Source organism: Onychomys torridus, chromosome 8, assembly GCF_903995425.1.
Source record: "Onychomys torridus chromosome 8, mOncTor1.1, whole genome shotgun sequence".
NCBI lineage: Eukaryota > Metazoa > Chordata > Mammalia > Rodentia > Cricetidae > Onychomys > Onychomys torridus.
The window spans coordinates 29351316-29361721 of record NC_050450.1 but is presented as its reverse complement, the minus strand read 5'-3'; the positions used below and the strand labels follow the sequence as shown (position 1 = coordinate 29361721).

General features: G+C 40.7%; 1 protein-coding gene across 1 annotated transcript; it reads left to right on the top strand.

Moving 5' to 3' along the window:
* The first annotated feature begins 3955 nt into the window (after nt 1–3955).
* Nucleotides 3956–8592, top strand: Ccng1 (cyclin G1). Its single transcript, XM_036197835.1, has 6 exons — nt 3956–4235; nt 5189–5449; nt 6915–7168; nt 7681–7759; nt 7840–7938; nt 8143–8592. Exons 2-6 carry the CDS (start codon nt 5189–5191, stop codon nt 8332–8334), a joined length of 885 nt encoding a protein of 294 aa, XP_036053728.1. The 5' UTR covers nt 3956–4235; the 3' UTR covers nt 8335–8592.
* Nucleotides 8593–10406: the final 1814 nt, after the last annotated feature.

Below are 10406 nucleotides of genomic sequence, written 5' to 3'. Positions count from 1 at the left end.
TCATGAGTTCAATTCCCAGCAACCACATGGTGGCTCACAACCATCTGTAATGAGATCTGGTGCCCTCTTCTGTCCTGCAGGAATATATGCAGACAGAGCACTACAAACATAATTAAAAGACACTATATACATAATAAATCAATACATTAAAAAAAAATTGCTATAGTCATAGTGTCTCTTCACAGCAACAGAAACCTTAATTAAGACAGAAATTGGTACCAGGGACTGTGGCATTGCAGTGATAGGCCTGACCCTGTTTTTGTTTGTTTGTTTGTTTGTTTTTTTCGAGACAGGGTTTCTCTGTGTAGCTTTGCGCCTTTCCTGGATCTCGCTCTGTAGCCCAGGCTGGCCTCGAACTCACAGAGATCCGCCTGCCTCTGCCTTCCGAGTGCTGGGATTAAAGGTGTGCGCCACCAACGCCCCCAGCATAGTTTTGTTTGTTTGTTTTTTCTTTTCCGGAGCTGAGGACTGAACCCAGGGCCTTGCGCTTGCTAGGCAAGCACTCTACCACTGAGCTAAATCCCCAACTCCCGACCATGTTTTTGTTTGGAGTAATATGGACCTTGAAAGTTTGTGTTAGAAGAAAAGCAGTACAATGTTTGTTTTTTTAATATTTTTTAAGATTTATTTTATTCATTCATTATGTAATTATGTATACAATGTTCTGCCTGTATGTTTGCCTGCACACCAGAAGAGGGCACCAGATCTCAATATAGATGATTGTGAGACACCATGTGGTTGCTGGGAATTAAACTCAGGAACTCTGGAAGACCAGCCAGTGCTCTTAACCACTGAGCCATCTCTCCAGCCCCAAAGCAGTAAAATGTTTTAAGTGATGCTTAATAGACCAAACTAGTAGGAGCATGGAAGACAGTGTTGTTGAATGTGATTTAGTAAACTGGGGGGGGGGGGGGGGTTGCTCAGGAGGTTGTAAAGGAGAAGAATTTTAGTATGTTGCCTAGAGATCATTCTTGTGATATTTTGGTGAAGTGGCTGCTTTTTGACCTTGTCTGAAAAGTCTACCTGAGGTTAAAGGGAACAATTTAGGATTAATTATGTTGGCAGAGGAAATCTCAAAACAGTCTAGGATAGACTCCGTTGTGTGGTTATTAGTGTTAACTCTGACGAAGATTTATAATGAAAAGGAGCAAGCTGAGCAAGGAGCAAAGAAAAAGAGCACCAGAACACGAAATGGAGCTAAGTCCTGTGTTCAAGGAGAGAAATGGATTAAGAAATTGAGTGAAGGGAGTGGTGACGTCAGGGCAAGATCCCATCCAGCTAAATTTCTAACTTGTAAAAAGGAACTAAAGAAAAGCTTATAGCAGTTTGTGGTGATGCACACCTTAGATCCCAGCACTGGGAAGGCAGAGGCTGGTGGAGCTTGAGTTTGAGGCCAGCCTGGTCTACAGAGCAAGTTTCAGGACAGTGAAGAATATTATGGAAAACAGAAAGCTGGTGAAGATGTCATTGAACGAGGGGACCGTGTTCCAGCCCCAGCAAGCAGCAGAACTTGGCAGCTTCATCCACGTGGTTCTGGCTTTAGAGTCAAGGATAGAAGAAACAGGTTATAGAATTTGCCTCTGTGCCACAAGGCCAGGCATGTGTCAGGGGTGTCGATGAATGAAGACCTAGAGAGGCCATTTGGTGATGCCGTGATATATTTATTATATGTATATGAAATTGTCGGAACAAAATATTAAGATTTAAAAATTGCAACAGAGATCTGGAAAAGTACAAAGTTAAGAGCATCCATGTTGGGTAGCTCACAATCACCTGAACTCCAACCACAGGGCATACAATACCCTTTCCCCACCTCCTAGGGCACTGCACAAACCCACACATACACACACATATGTACATAATTAAAAATGAAAATAGTGAGTTTTTTAATTGAAATAAGAAAGAAAAATAAGCAAAGAATATCTATTAGATTTGATTTATATGTTTCTTTTTTAAAGTATTTATTATGTATACAGCATGTATGACCAGAAGAGGGCACCAGATCTCATTACAGATGGCTGTGAGCCACCATGTGGTTGCTGGGAATTGAACTCAGGACCTCTGGAAGAGCAGTCAGTGCTCTTAACCTCTGAGCCATCTCTCCAGCCCCATTATGTTTCTTCAATGTCAGTGAAATAATTTTTTATGTAAACAATTGAGAGTTCAGTAAAAAGAAAAAACAGGGTCCTGAGAGAAAATATTTTCGACATATGATAATATATTGCCAACAGCTCTCAATGGAAAGTTTAAATATAAGATGTAGAAAGTAGTAGATGCAGTTCAGAAATTGTTACTAGTGGTAAGCAATTCTAATACTCGGATCTTCTAGATTGAGGTGACTGACAACAGAATAAATTACGTATTTAAAACTAAACCCATGTTAAGAATAAAGACTACCATCTACCACGTGCTTTCCATTATTTATCTCTCTCAGTTATCTATGATTAAGATACTTTTTACTGTCTATTTCTGAGAAACCAAAATAAAGGGTTTGATGAGATGGCTCATGGGTTAGAGCACTCATTGCTTTTGTAGGTTTACAGAACCAGGAATCCAAGTGAATTAGGTTCCCAGAACCCACACTGGACAACTCACAACGTCCTGAAACTCCAAATCCATCAACTCTGTGAGTACCCACACTCATGTGCACATGCCCACACAAAGACATACACATATAGACACAATTTTAAAAAACAAAATAAAACTTTTTACTTTTAATGAAAGAAAAAGGCCAGGTATGATGGTGTATATCTTTAATCTCAGTACCACAGGAGGCAGAGGCAGGTAGATCTGAGTTCAAGACCAGCCTTGGCTACATAGAGAGTTCAAGGACAGCTAGGACTATATAGAAACTCTGTCTCAAACAACAACAACAACAACAAATCTAGCAACTCGTTTATGACCTTTATGGGTGGTTAGCTGGCTGAGCTCTTTGTCATTTTTCATGAAAACCACTGAAGTCTTGCACCCGGGGCCATCTCTGAGAGTCGAGAACTGACTCCCTCCGCACTGCTTCTGAGGGCCTTCCCTTCTCAACCCAGGAGAAGGGAGTCCTGCGAGAGTTATAATAAGTTAAAAATATAAACAGGAAGGATAATTGTTTTCCCGTTAACCTGGGAGAGAAGAGGCCTAGAGAGATTAAGTTCACAAGAATAAAGAGTAATATTCCTTCACACTCTACTCTGGAGCCTGAGAGCCCAGTCCCCAGTTCAGTTTTCCATGTACTGCTTCTGCTATAGTCTGCCTAACACCTTTTTTTTTTTTTTTCTTTCAGAGCTGAAGACCGAACCCATGGCCTTAGCACTTGCTAGGCAAACACTCTACCACTGAGCTAAATCCCCAACCCAACATTTTAAGCCACTGGTGGTTGTATGAGGGCACTCCATCAGGCTTATAAGTTAAATTTGTTTTAAAAACAAATCCTGAAAATTGGTAGAGGACCAAGAAACTACTTAGTCCAACTTCACTGTGATATGTTTCACTTAAAAGCAAAATAAGAAAAAGATCAACTGATTTCCAAAACCCAAAGAGAACCCCCTAGAATATAGTAAACCACACTATAGAGAAGTCCACCGCCTCTTTATCTATAAAGAGAATGACAGCATGCTTTTTTTTTCTTCTTTTTAACTTGTCATTGTGTTTTTAGAAAGAGGGGGCTGAACCACTATACAACTGCTGAACTGCAGAGAACATACAAACAAAATCCCTCCTAGTACATTCCCGAACGTTCCCCAGGCCACTCTGGCTACTAGCAGCCTGACCTGCCCGGGCAAGCCCTGGCACCGTGTGTTCAGTTCCGCAGCTCAGGGAAGAACGGAAATGCTCCAATGAGAGAGGCTAAGAGATCCGGGCGTGGCATCAAGGGGGCGGAGAATTGGAGTCTGGACAATGGCAAGTGTGTGCTGATTGGCCGAGCTTTCTCGGAAGCCATCCATCAAAAGGAACACACCAATCAACGGCTAAGATGCGCCCCCACGAGCCAGCCGGGTCCCGGGCCTGTCTCCCAGCTGCCGGGCACCGCTCTTTCGCTGCGCGCTGACCCCCGGGAACGCCGCGCCAATTTAGGGCGCTGCGGGACCCGCCACCCGGGACGCCCGTCCCTCCCCGGGCCTCTGCTCGCTTGCCCGCCCACGAGTCCGTTCCCCTCATCTGCCTCTCGGATCGGGGACGTTGGGCGAGCTGAGAGCAGGCCCGGGGAGGGTGGTGACCACCGCGGCGGAGCTGTGGCTGTCAAGGTGAGAGGGAACTAGGGGTGGACCTCGGGGACCCCCTGCGCTCCGGAGCGCAAGCCCGGGCTAGTCTGCTCCTGGAAAGGCGCAACCGGAGCTGTGGTCCTGGGATGGTCCTGTGTCATGCCTCCCAGTCCCAACTTGCACGCCTGAACTGAGTTAGCGGTTCCTTGCCAGGACGACTTTCACCTCCTCTGTTGTGTCTTTAAATTGACAAAAGAAGGGCTATCCTCTGTATTCAGGACTTAGCTGTGACCGGGACTTAGGGGAAGTGGTATGCATTCTTACACCAATGCGATTCCCAGCTTCAGCTAACTTTTTCTTTGGGTCTTTAAATGACGTTAAGCTATTAAGAGCACTGTGTGCTAAGCACCGCACCACACTGAGTCAAATCGTGTGTTATTCACGGCCATTCCAAGGAACAGATGTAGTTATCCTCACTTCACAGATGTAGAAATAAGCTCATTATCTGGCAATAATTAAGCAGCAATCTATGTGCTAAGCGGTTTGTGTGATTCTATTTAACCCACACAATCTATGAACTTAGGTAATAATCTTATTTCTACTTCACAGATAAGGAACTAAGAAGGTTCACATTGTTACTATATACTTCAGAGTATGTGTGTACTGTCATTTTGACCTTTTGGTTTGGGTGTCTTATGTAGCAGTAGCTGTTTGTAGCTATGTACTGGCAATGAATAAGTCTTTCCTGAAGCTGGGAAAAGATTTTGTTTTGTTTTCTTTTTAAGCCATAGTTCATGTCCTGTACAAACTCACAATTTAGAAATGTGACCAGCTGGGAGAAGGTACACAATTTACTTACAGGCCTTTGCAGTGTCTTAGACTTAATGGATGGAGGTGGGGGAATCGTGCTTTATAAAGCATGTCTTGGCACAAGGCAGAGACGGTCAGGCAGGAAGGGGCTTTTACACTCTTTTCTGGCTTTGTTCTATATATAGATGATAGAGGTACTGACTACTGACTCTCAGAAGCTGCTACACCAGCTGAACACCCTGTTGGAACAGGAGTCCAGATGTCAGCCAAAGGTCTGTGGCTTGAAACTAATTGAGTTGGCACATGATAATGGCCTCAGAATGACCGCAAGACTCAGGGACTTCGAAGTGAAAGACCTACTCAGTCTAACCCAGTTCTTTGGCTTCGACACGGAGACATTTTCCCTAGCTGTGAATTTACTGGACAGATTCTTGTCTAAAATGAAGGTATGTTTAAGCTACAATATCCCATTTCTTAATTTTGCTCAGCGTGTGTTTAAGAGATCAGATTGCAGAGGGCCAGACATAGCTTGCTGGTTAGAAGTGCTTGCTGGTCTACCAGAGGACCTGAGTTCAGTTCCAAGTACCCATGTGGGCAGCTGAGATCTGATGGCCCGTTCAGGTGCAAACACCACACATATACACATGGGTACACATTAAAATCAATACTAATAATTAAAAAAAAGCTGTCAAATTGCTGGTTTAGAACTGGTATTCAAAAGCCATGTTCAAATGTTGTGGTGATGCTTCTTTCTCATAATCAAGAGCAGTAACACATCACTTACTAGCTGTATACGGAAGGATAAAATTGTCTAACATCAATTAATTGTAGTACTAAAATCCTTTCCTGAGCCAGTAAAACGGTTCCCCACATAAAAGCACCTGCTGCATATGCCTCAGATAGTCAAATCTGAGTTCTGTCCCTGGAATACTCAGTGAAAAAAGGGAACCAACTTCCAAAAGTTGTTCTCTGACCTCGCACGTGCACCATAGCACACACCTGTCCTCACATCTCTCTCCCTGACACATACACACACACACACAGTAATATTAGTAAAAAATTAAGGGCCTGGCATAATGGTGCACACCATTAATCCTAGCACTTGAGCGTCAAAGACAGGTAGATCTCCATTAGTTTGAGGCCAGCCTGGTCTGTCTACATAGTGAGTTGTAGGCCAGCCAAGTCTACACAGTGAGACTATTTCAAAAAAATAAAATTTTTTCAAAAAAATTAGAAATCTTCTTAAAAACTATTTTACATATATTTGTATATTTGCGTGTATATGGGCACACTCATGCTACATCATGTGTGGAGCTGAGGACCACTGCAGGAATTAGGCCCTAGGGATTGAACTCAGGTCAAGGCTGGTGACCAGCATCCTTACCCACTGAGCCATCTCACTAGCCCTAATCAAAACCTTTCTTGATGGACTAAAATTTCCACTCATCTACACATGTTCATAGATTTAAAGATGTTTGTTAACGTCAGAATATTAGGTTGTGGTTAAGAATTAAGATGTATTTCTTAATCACTACCCATATGTTAAAAATTCTAATTCCTTTAGCCATTTGCCATTTCCAGCTTCGGTTTGCATGCAATAGAAAAGGAAGCATTGTCTGGAGGATCATCTATAGAGTTATTCCCCAATAGCTGATGAAATACTCATGTGGCTTTCAAAGGTTAACTGTTAAAACTGAAGCTATCTACCCTGTCTACTAAGTCGCTGATTTCAAGTAGGGCATATAAGACTGACAGGCTCCTGTCCAAGTAGGGTAGATGTTAAATCCATTGTAGCTAAGATATGTGTTGCAAATACACCTTTACAATGGTGGCTCTGAGTCCTAGATTTCCCTTTGTGTTTTATTTATTGAGACATGGTTAAAGACACACTGCTGGTGTTTGTGTTTGTAGGTACAGGCGAAGCATCTTGGATGTGTTGGACTGAGCTGCTTTTATTTGGCTGTCAAATCGATAGAAGAGGAAAGGAATGTCCCATTGGCTACTGATTTGATACGAATAAGTCAGTACAGGTTCACAGTTTCCGACTTGATGAGAATGGAAAAGATTGTGTTGGAGAAAGTATGTTGGAAAGTCAAAGCTACTACTGCCTTTCAATTTCTGCAACTCTATTACTCACTCATTCAAGAGAACTTGCCATTTGAAAGGTATGTGAACTTGGTTTTGAACAAAAACAGGTTTGGAAATCAAAAGGGTACTGTTCCGCTGTTGCATACAGTTGGTATCCTCATAGAATTCTTATCAAAATTATCAAACTAAGTGTATGGCACCTGTGGTCCCTTGGACTTTGCTGCCTAACAGAAGTGAAAAGACAGCTGTCAATAGTTGACTGAAGGCCCTTTCTTAAGATTAAAGGACACTTCAGCTTCATAGAACCAGGAAATAAACATCTCACACAAATTTTAGAAAGACAATCAGAAGATGCAGAAATTTTTATTGAAATATATAATCATATTTGTGGTATACTACTGTTCCCTTAATGATTTTTTTTACCAGAATAATTTAAAACTCATGCTTAAGAAGTTTGTATCACTAATAAAAGAGAAATTCCTTTTCTGCAAATATATTTCATTTTAAAAACTGACTTTAACATATTTCTAAAACTGCCAACTAGATATAATATTGTCTACATAAAATCAATCCCATTTTCTTTTTAAAGGAGAAATGATCTTAATTTTGAAAGACTAGAAGCCCAACTTAAGGCATGCCACTGCAGGATCATATTTTCTAAGGCAAAGGTAAATATTTTATAAGATTAAGTATAGTTATAGAGACCTATTTCTATGGTTGGTGTTTACTTTGTATTTATCTTTTTCAGCCTTCTGTCCTGGCATTGTCTATCATTGCTTTGGAAATCCAAGCACTAAAGTATGTAGAGTTAACAGAAGGAATCGAATGTATTCAGAAACATTCCAAGGTATGTCAAGGTTTTAGCATCAAGCCAATGTATCCACTGTACTCCCAAAGCAAAGTAAGATGCCATGTATGGATGTGAAGGTTAAGTGGATCCCCCCCCCCCCCCCCCCCCCGTTCTCTTTGGATGAGGAAACACGTTAATGGGGTTACATCTATTACCATAAATACAGTGGGACTCTTAAGAATTCTTTTTATTTATGTACAGATAAGTGGCCGAGATTTAACCTTCTGGCAAGAGCTGGTATCCAAGTGTTTAACTGAGTATTCATCAAACAAATGTTCCAAGCCAAACGTTCAGAAGTTGAAGTGGATCGTGTCTGGACGCACTGCCCGGCAACTGAGGCACAGTTACTACAGAATAACTCATCTCCCAACAATCCCGGAAACGGCTTCTTAGCTGGCAAATCTGGTGGTTATCCTCTCTATACAGAAAATTTTCCAGTCTGATACTTTTCTTCTACAACTGAAGAATTAAAATGCTATCATCAATATAAGCAATATGGGATTAAAATAGTAAAGGGGAAATGACTGTTGATCTAGTTAGTGAATATTGGAAGGCATTTAACATGTACAATACACAGCAGTCTCAAGAGAAAGGACTTAGGGGTTGGGGGATTTAGCTCAGTGGTAGAGCACTTGCCTAGCAAGCGCAAGTCCTGGGTTCGATCCTCAGCTTCAAAAAGAAAGAAAGAAAGGACTTAGCAAACCTCTATATGTTAACACTTTCGTCAGATTATTAGCTTAGGAAAGAGAATCCTCCAAACCTGAATTTTTTAAAGTAGTTAATGAAATAATATTTTTTAAATTATATGTCACCTCACTATAGCTTATTTAAAGTTACATAAACCCAAGCAGAAGAATGAAACAAAAAATTTGACCCATATATGAACAAATTCGAGTCCATTTGTTGATTAAGAAAACATAGTATGCACTTGGGTGATGTACTTACAAAGTAATATAGGGCAGAGAGTCTCCACATTAGGTTTCTGGAAATTGCTGAGCTGTCTCAATTCTATATTTAGTATTTTATCTCTAAGCAGTTGGTCCATTACAAAGTTATTATATGCTTAAAAATATAGACTTGATCCCTGATACATACACATTTTTGCCATCTAAATTTCTTAATCATAGCAAAGATTTATCTTTTTCATGATTAAAGCTAAGTGTTGCTAGACGTTGTGGTGCACACCTTTAATCCTGGCACTCAGGAGGCAGAAGGCAGGTCGAAGGTGGGATCTCTGAGTTTGAGGCCAGCCTGGTCTACACAGTGAGTTCCAGGACAACTGGAGACCTACATAATAGGTCTCAAAATTTTTGGTCTCAAAAGCACCAAAAAAAGGGGAAAAAAGTAAATGTTGCAGAGAAGATGGTTCAGCAGGTAATGGTGCTTGTGGCCCCCAAGCCTAACAACCTGACTTCATTCCCTAGGACCCACATGATGGAAGGAGAAAGCAAACTCACAAGTTCTTCTCTGACATATGCACAGGCCTCACCCTCGCCCCCAACACAATACATATATGATCATGCATCGCGGACACCATCAGTTCACCTTTAGCAGCTCCAAATATGTAGGCAGATTCCTGGTAAATTCGGTTTATGTTGTTTGCTTAGGCAGTAGGATTGCAGTAGCAACAACAACAACAAAACCATTCCTGAAGTCTATGTCTGCCACTCTGACCAGGAGTTTCCTACCTATGGTACTGAATTTATGCTATGAAACCTCAGCACATCATCAGCACGTTAGCAGAATGGTCTCAGTGTTGGAAAACTGATTCCAGGCTTGGTAGAGCTATGCTTAGATTTGAATTCACCCACAAAACATTCAAATCAAGGCTAAAGACATAAATGTGAAATAAAACTGTGAACCTTCATTTTAACATTGATCTAACTCCCTAGATTGGATCGATATATACTTAGGTGGTATTGAAAATGGTAAACTACTTAATTTAAATCTCAAATTTTAAATTACGAGGTTTACATCAAAACCAACATTTCACAAATGCACTTTTAAGGTATTATAAGGGGTAATTTAAGCAGTAAATGGTTTCTTGGCACCCATAAGTAATAGCTAATTTAGAGGTGGGATTTTTATTGCTATATGAGAATTTCATATAAACTTGTGGGTGTTTTATATAAAGCAGATCTCTTAAGTTTTGAAAATTTAGTATTTCTTTTAGAGAATAGGTTGTTTGTATCCATAATAAAAGAATAATTCTAGAGAATTGCTGCTTCAATCTAGTCTCATTTGAAAAAAATTGTTTCTACTGTATAATAACTGGATGAATGATCACTCTGAAAATGTATTTATTGCACTGAACTTAGTTCAGTCTTGATAAAGTACTCCAGAAGTTTTTTGTTTTGTTTTGTTTTTTTTTTTAACCACAGTTTTTATAAAACTGCCTCTGCTTCTAATGTATTTTGTTTTAAAAGAGAGAGAATACTTTGCAAAACTTCTACTGTGTCTTAAGG

What these genes read in the sequence shown, in the direction of transcription:
- Ccng1 (XM_036197835.1), top strand. Translation starts at nt 5,189, where the DNA reads ATGATAGAGGTACTGACTACTGACTCTCAGAAGCTGCTACACCAGCTG. An exon ending in GAGAACTTGCCATTTGAAAG is followed by an intron (nt 7,169 to 7,680) that starts GTATGTGAACTT and finishes TTCTTTTTAAAG; the next exon opens with GAGAAATGATCTTAATTTTG. An exon ending in GTATTCAGAAACATTCCAAG is followed by an intron (nt 7,939 to 8,142) that starts GTATGTCAAGGT and finishes ATTTATGTACAG; the next exon opens with ATAAGTGGCCGAGATTTAAC.